We start from the raw sequence: 13,869 nt of genomic DNA, 5'->3' as shown, positions 1-13,869 counted from the left end.
ACATCTTTGCATTGATGTTACCTATTTCAAGGCTAAATAGGGCATTTACATGCTTCTGTTCAATGTTTCTTATAATCAAGTTCAGCTACACTTTAACACCTCTGGTTTCAGGCTGAGTTTAAAGTTTTCCTAATGTGCTAAAAGTGCACTAAAATCAACCTATGATACCATCAATGGTGATCCCTTGGTAACCCCTTTTTACTAATTTGGAGTTCACAGATCAACATTACTGCAAATGTTCCCATTACTAAAACATTAATTTGTCTTGGTTAGCTGAGCATGTAACTTCTGTGTCAGAAAACAAAACTGGGCCAACACAGGTATTTCATGTTCTTTTTATTTATTGCTTTTGTTAACAGGTAAGTAAGCAAAAGAAGCTTTGTAAACAGAGGGAGGACTCATAATGTAGATTAATTGCTTTTTCTATAGAAGACATTTTCCTGATCTGAAATAAAGCAGCACTCAGTTGTAACTGCGATACTACACGTAAATCTGGTGTTAGTTTAACAGGACAATTAATCACAGAATCTCTTTTAAGGCTGATAGCCCGTCTGGCTTCTCACTTATCAGCTCACTGTATTTTCTTGTTTTATTCACAAATAGTTGTCAGTTTATTACGTGCTAGCTGCTGTGGGCTGGGGTATGCTTATTACACTCACTGAACAGCATACTGCTGTGAAGTAGTTCTGCTAGGTCAGGGGAACACTTTTGGCATTACTCATTGCCTGAAACAAGAGAGGCATAACAGTTTTGGAAGGATAAGATGAAATACACTGAAACCAACATTTCTTCCTCCAAATCTAACCCCTTACTTGCTCTTTTTATGATTCCTAGTTTGCAACTATCCAAACTCACTGTCGTCATGAAATGCAGGGCTTTTTCCGAAGAAGCTTGGGCTATTAATGAAACCATCACTCTCGCCTTCTTCTTTATATACTATAGTGATTAAGGCACCTTCTTTATATACTATAGTGATTAAGGCACCTTGTTTTTCCTTTGGCTAATATGACTTCATTTTGCTTTAATGCACTTCCACTTTTTCTGCATGAAACAACACTCTGTTTTCTGTGTTTATTTTAGTGCACCATATGGATATGAGTGTTTAGAACTCGTGCCCTTTGCAGTCTCTTTATTTTTTCAGAGGAATTACATACTGCATCTTTGTGAGATTCACTTTAGCATCTCCAGCTCTTGGTGCCTTGTCATGCTCTTTCCTCAGTAGCTTCCTTAGCCCTCAAACTTGTATTCTTGCCATCTTTTCCCACTGAACAACCAACCTGTTGCTATCAGGGCAGCACCCAGACACCAAAGCTTGGCCCTCAGTCTCACTCTTGTCTCCCTGAGGAGTCCCCCTCGGTCTCATGCCGAGTGATCCATTTCCCCAACCCCCAGATTTCATTGCCTTATCCTTCGCAGGACACTTTCTGTCACGTCTGTCCACTCGGCTGGACAGACAGCACAGCACCGGGTTCCTGCGGTTTTCCATGCTGACTGCAAGGGGGAGGAGGTGTGCGGGGCGCGATCAGAGGCCTCTGCGCCTACACCCAGGGCGGGCACCGCCGTGACCTTGGCGTGCACCTGCGGGCCTGCCCGGCGCGGCCGGCGGGACCCCGAGCGTCGGCAGCTGGGGAGCGCCGGGCTCACCCCCGGGTAGCCGCCCTTGGGCGGGGGCGGCGTGGCGAGCGCGGGGGGGGGCTTGGCGAGCTTGTCCCGGCGCCGCTCCGCGCTCGGCGGCGGCGGTGGCTCAGTGCGCAGGCACGGCGCGGGAGCGAGCGGCGCTCCGGGCCGTACATAATACGTGGTGTCTGGGGCTGGCGCGGCGCAGAGCGGAGATGGGGCCGGGCCGGGACAGCCGCAGCTAGCGCCGCCAGCGCGGGGGCTCGCCGGCCGAGGGCAGCGCCGGGAGGGACAGGTAACCGCGGGGCCACCGCTCCGGCCCCTCGGCAGACTGGGGCTCGGCACTTCGGCGGGGCTTCTGTAGCCGCCGGCGGACTCACGGCGCGGGGACGGCGCGGAGCGTCCCGCGGAAGGCACCGGCCGCCCTGGGCTTCGCCTCCCGGCTCGGGGGGGACGCGGGTCTCCCCGAGCAGGCTGGTGCCGCGCTGCCCTACTGCCGCCGGGGTCGGGGACGGGGTGGCCGGACCCGGGTTTCCGCTGCCACCGGGGCACCGCGGGCCGGGAGGGTCGCGGGGGCCGACATCTCGCCAGCGTCCGGGCGCTGCGGAGTTCTTCCGCTTCGCCCGGGAAGCGGGAGATGGAGAGTATCCCGCCCCGGCCCCTGGCGGCGGCGAAGCGGGTGGGGCCGCCCCCCCACCCCCAGAACGCAGGAGAAGATGCTGCTCGCACCCCTTGTGCAGGGCATGGGAGCAGAACTGGCTGTCGGAACAAGCCGGGCATCCCGGCTATCCTCAGGGAAGCGGCAGCAGGTGCCCCTGGCAGCGCCTCAGCCCCGAGCGAGGGCAGGGCGTCGGGACGGACGGAGCGCGGCTCGGCCCCGCCGCCGGCCCGGGAAGCGCCGGGAGCTCAGGAGACATCAGAAAAGCCACCTCGGAGGCTGCTGTCAGAGGCAGGCTGTATATGTCAGCGTTCCCCCTTCACAAGGAACGCTCTCTGTAGGTACGGACTGGAAACATGGCTCTTTTGAACAGAAGGGTCAAAGTATGTAAATCTGAAGAAGGGGGAGGGCGACTTCACTTGTGCCAACCATCATCATTCCTGGTTTACATTCGGTGGCAGTGTGGTGTCACAGAGCAATGACACATCTTTATTTCCTTTTGTGCTGCTTTTTAAATGACAATTCTTTACATTTTAATTTTTTAAAATGTGTTCAATCCTGGCACAATAAAACAAAGTATTTGGAATTTTTTTTGGGTAATTTTTCGTGGAGCTTGCTCATCATTTAATCTGTCTGTTCACCAATCCAATCACATCTTCCCAGATCAGCAGAGGATAGTAAAGCTCAAAGTAAACAGGACAGCTTTTGCCATGGAAACAAAAGTTGCTAGGGGATGGATTGCTACTCTGCAGTGGTGTTCTCTGAAGCTGTGATCCTACATCCCACATTTTCCTGAGCACCTTGGGTTTAGGCACTGAAAAAACTTAATGATTAAGCTGCTTCTTTCAGCATGGATGTATGTTTTCAGATTGTGGGTAACACAGATTTGGATAACAGCGACTCTCTTTTTTAGCAAAAGTTTCTCAACATTTCAGTGTTTAGTTTCTCAGCCCTGAAGGCAAGACATGCAAATACACATCAACACACAAGAGATCATAGCTACTGCAGTATTTATTCATCCAATGTAAATTGGTGCTGTGACACACGTTTCCTTCTTACTTGTGGAGAACTGTTTTCTCTCTGACTGTTCAGTTCCTGTGCCCTATCTGTAGGTAGCAATAACATTACATCTACATTGCAGCTGAGAAAAGATTCCATCTTAGCCCAGATTACCAGGCTGCTTCATATAGGGCTGGGGAGCTGCCTTCTCTCTTAAGGGCAAGATACTTTTCAAAAGATAGATTATTTCTAACCATGAAGGAAATGTTCAGTAGAATTAAAATTATGGAGTGCTTGAAAAGAATTAATGATTCCTACAGTCCTTTTTCTTTTTTTTTCCTTCCATTTTAAAAGGTCATGCTAGTTGATGGTATCACAACTGTTTCAAGCATAAGATCATTCTTTTGTTTTCTGTTTCACCTCCCAGATGTTATTTATAATTTTCCTCATATACCTGACCAAAACCACCTATTAGCCTTTTACATTGCTAAAGAAAAAGAATCTAAGTGTCATGTAAGCTGTGTGGTCCTTACAAGCTGTTAGAAACATTGCATCCTCCTTTTTCTCTCTTGACTAAACCTATAGACAGTGCAATGAATGCAAGATAATGTTTATACAGGTCTCTGTCATGTCACATTAGGTTTTCTTAAGTTTATCACAATAACTGAAGTTGCTGGTTCAGACTCAGCAAAGTGCTTCACCTACTTTATGAATGCTGGTGCTGGCAGCTGGAGTAATACAAGCAAGCTTTGGCAAGCCACATTATCCAGTCTATGTTAATTCTGGTTCTTTCCTGAGTTGACTTTATGGACTTGCTTACACCTGAAGAAAATACCTCCCATTCTGCTCATTATATGATGCTAAATTTGCTTACCTGAATGATTTAAGTCAGCCAGAAGTTAAGCATAATTTATTAAGAAGGTAGGGTTGATGTGAGAATAAAGACCTAAGTAAGGACCCAAGAGAATGAGTCTCTGCAGAACTTTAGTTGACCTCTATTTCTGATACGTGAGATGTAATCTTTGCTTAACCAAAAGATGGGTTGAGGGGGTTGGATTCAAAGTGTTCTTATCATTGAGGTATAGGCAGTGTGACCCTACATGAGAGAGCTGGAGCAGCTATGGTAAACTGCACAATTTTTTTCTCTTCTCCTCTCCCCTTGAGGTATGTTTATGAGGTAGGCAGAACTCTGCTTTTATGAGAACTCCTTAGTGCTTGTGCTGTTAAAGATGACAGCTAGCTGTCAAATAAATGGTGGCAGTGAATAAAGAGGACTTCTTGTTCTCTCTTTTTGGGTAGGGAATAAAGAGTTTTCCTGAGGGAAACAAAAAGAGCCTCCAGAAGTAAAATAACTTGCAGCTTTTCCCCACAATAGTCCAGATTATATACTTACATACATATCACAATTTTATATATATATTTTGTACCTCAGAAAATGATAGTGTTCAAAACTTCATAGCATGATAAAAAAAGCACAACAAACTGTCCTGGTTTCAACTGGGATAGAGTTCACTTTTTTCTCAGTAGCCATTACAGTGCTGTGTTTGGGATTCAGTATGAGAACTGTTGATAACATGCTGGTGTTTTGGTTGTTGCTTCATGCTTGCCCTAAATGAAGGACATTCTCAGTTTCTCATGCTCTGCCAGTGAGGAGCTGCACAAAAAGATGGGAGGAAGACAGCTGATGTGAGCTAGCCAAAGGGATAATCCACATCATAGACCATCATGCCCAGTAGAGAAACAGTGGGAGTTACCAGGAAGGAGATTATGGCAGTTTGGGGACAAGGTTTGGCATTGGTTGAGGTGTTGAGCAACTGTATTGTGCATCACTTCTTTTTCTTGGGTTTTATCTCTCTTTTTTTTTATTTAGTATTAAAATGTAAGGTGCTTAGCTGCCAGCTAGGCGTAAACCATGAAACAAACAAATGGTTTTTAGTATATTGACTGTAGTTGGAAACATCAGTGTTACCTATGTACAACTTGACACAGGGTGGCCCCAGAGCCAAGCTCTCCCAGTTCACCTGGTGAGCAGATTGTGCTGCCCAGGAGTTTTCTGCTGTCTGGAGGTCTCTCTCCACCATGCCTGTTTTTCCACCATTCCCAGCACCTTGAGCACACTCTGACAGACACTGGTGCTGTACTATCAGCAGAGGGCAAGCTCATCCACAGACTTGGAGAGCATTTCTTTAATTTCCTGAAGCTTTACAGCGGCTCAGGTGGAAAAGGGAAACTTGCAGGGAGTACAGAGGCAGTTAGGAGTTCAAAAAAGGGGCTCCTGACAGCAGCTGTGCTTGGTGTTGCCTGTTGCCCTGTTGCCCTGCAACTATCAAAGTTCCCTCTTGTCCGTGGCAGGTCTCCCAGCAACATGTGGGCTGCCTCCTCCACTAAGTCATGACTTCTGTGAGAGCCTTGAAACCTTATCACTGGGTTGTATGAGAGATGTTTGCAACTCTTAAGATCTTGAGATCATGAAATGCCAAACTAAATGCGTATTAGATATACAAAATAAATAAAACCCCAAGATAAAGGATTTCTGTAAAGAAGAAAAAGCAAATCCCACTCTATTCATGAGCCAAGAACACAAACAGATTCCCAGAGGCTGGAAGTTCAGTGTTTACACCAGCACTGATTTCTAGTAGAGCCAGCCAAAAGATTCAGTCAGACTTGTTATTCCTCATCAACATTTTCTGCATTCTCCTTAATTTGAATGTTTGCATACTCAGGTATTTAATACTTAGAAGGATCACTCATTCCCAAAGGCAAAGGTCTGTAGGGCTGCAAAATTGCGAGGTCCCATGAGCACATCAAACCTCCCTCCGTCTAAGTGAAATTGCTGCAGAAATCTGATGTACTGCTTGAAGCTGATATAAATTGAGCCATGACTTTCAGGTATTAGTTCTGATTAACAGTTCCCTTTGGACTAAAGCTTTTCAAACTTTTTTAAAGAGAAGCCAATGAGCCTAAGTGATGTTGAGCTATTGCTCAAGTTGTTTTTAGGGGCTAGTATTAGTTCAGTGAATTCAGTAGCATCACACGCAAGCAAGTTCAGGTCTTGGACTAGCATAGTTAAATATGGATTTTGTGTGTTAGGAGAACTTACATGAAATGGAAAGAGTAAGAAACTTTGTTGGTAGTTTTCATAGCAGGCAAAATTCTGATTTTATTAAAGGTAGCAGGAACTTGGGCATCAACTTCTTCAAGAGAGCACTATTTGGCTGTAAGCTTAGTATTTCTGTTTCGGTCTCACTGAGCAGACTGATGCTTTTAATGCATTCCATTTTTAATTTTTTAATAACTATTCCTATTTAAATACAAGTTATATACTCTTAATCTGTCTAGGACTTATTTTGCCTCTGTTTGCCATGGCTGTGAATGGTATATCAATGCTTAGTCCTGCACTTCAAAAGCTCAGAAAAAAAAAACATTTTAAAAACCTCCTCTTATGCAGCAGTTTGGAAAGTTCATAGGGTGGCAAACTCCAGAGACTGACAGAGACAGTCTGGAAGAGAGGCAACATGAGCCCTTGAGGGATGCTGGATTTTGTTACCTGGCATATCCTGCTTTTTTCAGTCTCCATGGAAACACAGTAGCAAAGTAGTGTGAAAGATGGGGAGTGAGCACCCTGTGTATGGGAGTGAATGTTCCCTGCAGCACCTTTGTGCTGTGCCAAGTCACTGAGTTCTTTGGGTTCACTTGAGCTGAGTCACTGCATGCAACTGTACCCAGCTCATTTCTCAGTTTGGAAAAAAAATGAAGGAAAGGTCTCTCCTGGGCCGTTTTTGTTTTCATCACATCTGGAGAGTTTGCAGCCATCTTTGGTCTGTCCACCACACCGATAATGATCTGCTTTGTGTGAAACTTCTCGTTGCAGGTAGGAAGGATGAGCTCCTATGCTGACATCTGCGGGTCCAAGCACGCGCAGGGCAGCACTGAGGGAGGGTACCAGCGCTACGGAGTTCGGTCCTACCTGCATCAGTTTTATGAGGACTGCACAGCTTCAATTTGGGAGTATGAGGATGATTTTCAGATCCAGAGATCGCCGAGCAGGTGGAGCTCTGTATTCTGGAAGGTACTTCCTGTTGCTTTTTACTGGAGAGAGACACTCCCATTTCAAGACTTTCCTTGTGTAACTACTTGTATTAAGTATTCATCCAGAAAGGCATTTTGTTGCTCAGTTTTGCCTGAGGTGGCCAAATAACTATGTCTGAAAGCAGAGCACTCTTACCAAATATGTCAGCTCCCTGGGGCCTTTGGATCATCTAGTTGCTCTGTCCCAATGTCACTGAAAAACCAAAGTCTTGTCTGGGAACCCCATGTACATCTTGAAAGTATGGTTTACCTCTGTTTTGCACCTACAGAAGTCCTTCCAGATTGGAGAACTGGACTAGTAGGTTAAGAGCAGAGTGTGACATAGGGATCAAGAAAACCAAAAGATCTCCATTAAGGTCAGGGAATTTGACAGAATTGGAGAAGAGCAGAGGTTGGGTGGGGCCTGTGAGGCCATGCAGTCCCTACCCCATGATGATCCCTACCCCCAGAAACATTCTGGGTGAACCAAATTTTGTACTTACACTTGAAATGTGCTATAAACACTCTGTAACCTGTTCATATGGCAATAGCAACTTCCTTCTAGTGCCTGCAAAGGAATGACATTTCATAAAGTAAAAGCAAGTGGTAGATATGACAGACTACCAGCAGGGACTGAACTGTTGGTGCTAACCACCAGCTAAAGCTAAAGAAATAATCATTTACACAGCGCTGAGGTTAAACTCTGATCCTCTCTCTGATGGGGCCTTTCAGCATGTAATGCTGTTTAGAGATAGGAATGCATATTCCATTGTTTCCAGAAATGTCAGTACTCAATTACATAAATATGAGTTGTAAAAAGAACATTTTTCCATATGTTCTAGTTCTACTAGGTCCTCATATATCCTAAAAGAAAAATACCCCCTTTCTCCTAAGAGAGAGAACTGCATCTGCAAGACACAGTGAAAGATAAGTGCCTCCTAGGACCACTTCCCAACTGAAAACTGGGAAGGGAAATGGAAAAACTGGAAATTAATTGGGGATTTGTTTGTTTCTTTGTTTTCCAGGTCGGACTCATCTCTGGGATGGCTTTTATGCTGATAGGTGTAGCTGTTCTTGTAGTGGGTTTTCTTGTGCCACCGAAAATCGAAGCCCTTGGGAAGGATGATTTTGTTGTTGTGGATACCCATGCTGTTCAGTTCAATGGGTCCCTTGATATATGCAAGCTGGCAGGAGCAATCTTGTTCTGTGTTGGAGGGTCCACTGTGGCAGCATGTCTGCTGATGTCTGCTTTTGCTAAAAGTTACTCCAAAGAAGAGAAGTACCTCCAGCAAAGATTTAAAGAGAGAATAGCTGATATAAAAGTCCATGCAAACCCAGTCACAAAAGCGCCAGCACCAGGAGAGTCAAAGATACCTGTCACTTTGTCCAGAGTTCAAAATGTCCAGCCTTTATCCGAAACCTGACCCTTCCCTTGTGTTTTGTTTCTCTTGTAGATCACTTTAAGTGGAAAATACCAACCCTTGTTGGCATCTGTGCTAGTCAAGTAAAACATTGAGTGCTCTGCTATATAAACATGCAGCTAATGGGGGAGCTGCTCTGGTAAAAACTTAGGATTGGGAAAAAGGAAATTTTGTGATTAGACCTGTGACTAATATATTCAGTACATTTGAACCTTTTAATCTGTGTAGGTACAGTAAGTTCTTACAACACTTATTAGGTGTTTAGCTTATCAAATTGCATCCCTGGGAAACCTAAGGTGCACTTATTAAAGCTGTACCTGGAGCACTCTACATCTATTTAAAGTTTAGATGAATTTGCTATTTTCTCAATTTCATTAATTTAAATTTTATGAGTTTTTGCCGTTAAAATACTGTTCAGTCTTACATTTCCCATCTTGTTCTGCTGTCTGGGAAGCCAAGATTCTGCCCTTGTAGTTTGCACTTGTCCTCCTGTCACGTGCTACGGTCTGTATCAAAGTAATACTGCACAGGTAAAACATATATGTCAGGGAGAGCCCTTAATTTGATCCTGGCACTTCCCAGCAATGTAACTTCCTGGGAAAGGCAAGTTATACTTGATCCTGAGTTAACAACTCTAACCTATGTTAAAGTGCCACTTTTGTCTTAGTCATTGCCGTGTTAGCAAAAACTACAAACAAAATAAAGATAAGGAATTCCTGTGGGAGGAGGAACATCATACCTGTGTGTCTTTGCTTTGATATTGTTTATTTCATTAGATTATTATGTTGAGGCTAATACAAAATGTTTTTTTTTTTTCTGGGTGAGAATGAATAAATGTGGTTTGACATGCTCAAGCCCTGTATTCTGTCAGTACATCAGTGCCATGTTAGATGATGTCAATATACGTATCTAAAGACATTTTGAAATGCTGTTTATATTTTTATAGAGAATAGAAAAAGTTATGCTTAACCAAGTACATCTGTGTAAATGCTTATCTAAAGACTTGTCCTTTCATGGAAGACCCCTAATTATTTTCTCACCCAGGGCAATTATTTTACTGTCTTATTCTATGGATTTCAATTAAACTGTATAAAGAAAGATGTGACATTTGTACTCTCTGACAATATGTGCCACCTTATAGTTCTGTCTATTTTTTGAATGGATTGAATAAAATTCTAGGCGTGAGCCACCCATGGATTTTGTGAAAAGTTTCTTTCTAGTCAAAAAAATTTAAGAGCACTGCTTAAAGGAGAAATCAGCAGTTGAAACTCACTGGTCTCTTAATGCAGTCTGTTTTCATCTTACAGTGGCAAGGAAGCCACTTTGGTGCTGAATCAAAGAGATTCTGCAACAATAATGGCAGGTATGTGGTAAGAGGTGTGCTCTTTCACTTGCTCATAAAACATTTTGTGGCCTGTGACACTCAGTTCAGATTTACAACATCAGTAAGCCAGATCGTATGTGTTTGGAAATTTCAGCTGAATCTGCAATAATTATCATGGCCAACAGTACCATGGGAAGTAAAATTTTCTTCTGCAAAGAAAGTTCCCATCTTGGCAACACAATTGCAGAGTCCAAGCATTAGCACTGAAAAGATGGACAGTCTAGAGCTCTTCACATGCACACAAGGTCACAGAGAATGGAAGAAAGGAGGTGTAAAGGCATCTGGCAATTCACTGGCACCCATATATTAGAAATGCAAAGGCACATTGCACCCAGTACTTCAAAATAAGACTGTAATCCCAGAGGAGAAGTAGATGAAGCAATGCTAAAGAGGAAAAGATCAGAAGACTGGCAAGGTGAGCTGTGTATCTATAAAGAAAGCCATCAAAGAGAAATGTGCTGCCACAATCAAGCACAGAGATGAGGGGTACTGATTACTCACAAGACACATGGAGAGGCTGTCACTGCTGCTATTAGTTATTCCAGGTATAAAGGGTCCTCAGCGTTTCCTGTCCATGTTGCAAGGACTGTTGTTTACTGCCATTGACTTTCACTGCTGTCAGGCTATCAGTGTGTGGGCAGCAGAGTCAAGCTGTTCTGGCCTTTTCAACTGAGACATTTTAATTGTGCATGGAGGAAATGTGACATTTTAAGTTTTACAGTGAAATTCACAGAAGGAGATGAGAGCGAGGCCTCCTGTAGCCAAGTCCCTTCTCTTCACTTGCATTTTGTTAACACTGTACTGGAAGTTTGACTGAAAATCCATCTGGAAAAGAAAGCAGAGGTTGGGGTAGTTCACCCAAACTAGCTATATGGGTGCATAGTTTTCTTTAAAACACACTCCATCACACATGCAAGTGTCACAAAATTTTCATCCAGAGGACAACTGACCAACAGGATAGAGCGGATCCAAATATCAGGTGCTCAGTCACATTGCACAGAACTGAACATGCTTTGACAGTACAAAAGCAGATGAGTCATGGCATGGCATTACCCAGGTGTTAAGAAGAAAAGAAATGCCCTTGAGGATTTTACTGAAGCTTGCTGGGATAGGAAATGCACTTGGGATTTAACAGCAGCAGCAAAGCTGTCATGGCTAACATTGCCACACACATTTCATCTCATTAAACCCTTGTTTTGGTTGCTTGGAGCTTTTCTGGAACTGAGACCACCAGAGGCTGCAATCCTTCACAGCAGAGAATCAGTGACACACACAGCTTTTGTAGAAATATTGAGCAGAAAATTGCTTTGTTACTATTAAGAAATCAGATACTGGAAAAATTAGGACACCTCAGGAACATTTTTAAGATCCATTTTCTTGTAATATTTTACCAACTTCACCATTTGGAGGAGGAACTGAAGCTTTAGAAAAAGGCAGTGGAAATGTACTCTGTGCTGTTCTTATGGAAAACGCATGTGATATGGCTTCCAGATGGGGACCAGCAAGAGGCAGTCAGGCTCCCTGGGAAATTTCTAGTGAGGTTGAGGGTAATCTGTCCCTGCACATATCAATTTCCCCACTATGTAACTTTTTCACTTTTCCCATCCCCATTAAATTGCAGCACACACTTGACTATGGGACTGCCTGGGATTTCCCCTCCAAGCACTGACTGCCATCAGCTTTCTAAAGGATACGTTAATGGAGACCCCAATGCAAATGAAATGGCTTAAGCAGCCAAGCTCTTCTTTCTTCAACTCTCTGACCTCCCTGCTCCAGAAGCTACTTTCTGTTTCTTCATGCTCACCTTATTTCTCACCCCTCTTCTAGCCACATTTGGCTTGAAATTACAGTACAATCCCTCCCAGCCCAACACCATTTTCTCTGCAATTGTAGTGAAAGAAATCACAATTTTCATCTGAGTGGTAATTACTAGCTTCATTTTGGTTAATAGATGTTCTGAAGGTTAGCTCTGCTTCCCCAGCACACTGTGCAGAAAAGGCTTCTGTTAGCCTCTGTTCTGTCCTCCACTCTCCAGGCTGTCTCGACTCCTTTATTTTCCATTTCTTCCTAGTGCATGGTGAATCACTTGCAAAAGGCAGAGATGGAAATATTCCTCTTCTTGAGCTGCCTGTAAGTAGATTTAATTCCCAGTTTCAGCTACAGCCTCAGCCTACCATTTCCAAGTATGAGACTTTTAATCATGCACAAGTACAAGCAAACAGCTCTTCATGAAAGCAGAAGCAGAAGAATGGGGAGGCTGCAGAGAGAGAGGTTTGGCAGGGGTGGAGCAGCAGCACAACCTGCACACCAGGGAGGCCTCTCTGCCCTTGAGGACATGAAATGCAAAGGAGACAGCAAAAGACTACAAGTACCTTAGCTGGATGCACTTTCCCAGAAGCTTTCTAAAAGGGCTAAGAATGGAACAATTTTGATAAAATAAAGGAATTAGCATTTGGGATTATTCACCAGTGACTGGTCATCCTGCCATTACACAGCAGGATGCCCTCAGCTCATGGCATGTCAGGGGCAGAGAGACAATGCATGAGCAGGCTGTAGAGGCACAGCCTCACCCCTTCCATGTCCTACCCTTTACACCTTACACAGCTGAAGGAAGCAACATATCCTGCACCAGTCAATTTGGGGTTAATGCCCATGCACTTCTTAGAGAAACAATGCTTGTGTTTTGCCAATTCATCCCCCTGGGACAGTTTGTCCCAGAGGAAAATCATTGTTCAATCTTCAAAATGGGAAGATCCACCAAGTTTCCTCCTATTTCCAATATTTAGAGACCATGTGTGATTCTTCTGGAGCCTTCTGGTGTCTGGGCAAACAATCCATCCACCTCCTCATTTTTCTTCAATTCTTATCTGGACACGTGGCAGACCGTACAGTGTGTATTTCCTGCATCAGTTCACTTGATGCACATTAAGCAGGCCAAAGCTCAGTTTTGCTGTCAGATAATTTACAGAGGTATTGGGATGAAAATAATCTCTGCATATTGACAGTAGGTGAGGTGAGTACTTCTAACAGCCCTTCAGAGAAAAGAGCCAGCATCAAATGACCTCTTTTATTGTTTTTTTCTTAAGTATTTATAGCTGATTTTTGAAGGCACTCTTTTTGTTTTCTATAATTTTCCATTCATGGACTTTTGCAAATATAGATGGGACATCAGTTTTAAACAATGCTAATAAGCTAGTCAATTTAACAATGTATGTTATGCTGCTCCAGCAATTTCAGCCTCAAAACTTATGGCACTCATCACTTTAGGCCATTTCCTAGCTAAAGGCACCCTTCAGCCTGAGGCCAAAAGGATATTTTGGTGTTGTTGTGGTCATCTGTCAATGAATATCAGAAGAGACAGTCAGTGAATATTCAAAGCATAGAAAAACTTGCTGCAGGTCTAAAACCTGTGACCAGAAAAACGTAAGTACTATGGTTAAAACATTAAAAAGAAAAAATCAACTTTTGACAGCAATATTCTGTCCCCCAGGGCTAGACAAGCATGAGGGCCCCCAGTGCTAGACAAGCATAAGGACCTTATTGTTGGACAAGTGCATCATCTATAATGCGAGGACACATTTTTCCCTTTAGGATACTATGGTAAGAAAAATGTCTTCAGGTAGCTTTTGCTCAGAACGGGTTCAGCTCTTGAATGACCCCTTGCAAAGGCACTTCTGAAACTGGAGTAAGTTTATGCCCAGACAAAAATCATCACTTCAAAG

The 13,869-nt window shown here is 43.8% G+C and overlaps 1 protein-coding gene across 1 annotated transcript; it reads left to right on the top strand.

Moving 5' to 3' along the window:
* The first annotated feature begins 1,736 nt into the window (after nt 1–1,736).
* Nucleotides 1,737–9,960, top strand: NRSN1 (neurensin 1). The gene is made up of 3 exons (XM_053946336.1): nt 1,737–1,912; nt 7,146–7,343; nt 8,368–9,960. Exons 2-3 carry the CDS (start codon nt 7,155–7,157, stop codon nt 8,764–8,766), a joined length of 588 nt encoding a protein of 195 aa, XP_053802311.1. The 5' UTR covers nt 1,737–1,912; nt 7,146–7,154; the 3' UTR covers nt 8,767–9,960.
* The last annotated feature ends 3,909 nt before the right edge of the window (nt 9,961–13,869 follow it).

Source organism: Vidua chalybeata, chromosome 1 (genome assembly GCF_026979565.1).
Source record: "Vidua chalybeata isolate OUT-0048 chromosome 1, bVidCha1 merged haplotype, whole genome shotgun sequence".
NCBI classification, from domain to species: Eukaryota; Metazoa; Chordata; class Aves; order Passeriformes; family Viduidae; genus Vidua; species Vidua chalybeata.
This window is presented reverse-complemented; position numbering and strand designations above follow the sequence as displayed.

Coding starts and splice junctions, on each gene's coding strand:
- NRSN1 (XM_053946336.1), top strand. CDS start 7,155: ATGAGCTCCTATGCTGACATCTGCGGGTCCAAGCACGCGCAGGGCAGC. Junction 7,344..8,367: donor GGAGCTCTGTATTCTGGAAG/GTACTTCCTGTT, acceptor TTTGTTTTCCAG/GTCGGACTCATCTCTGGGAT.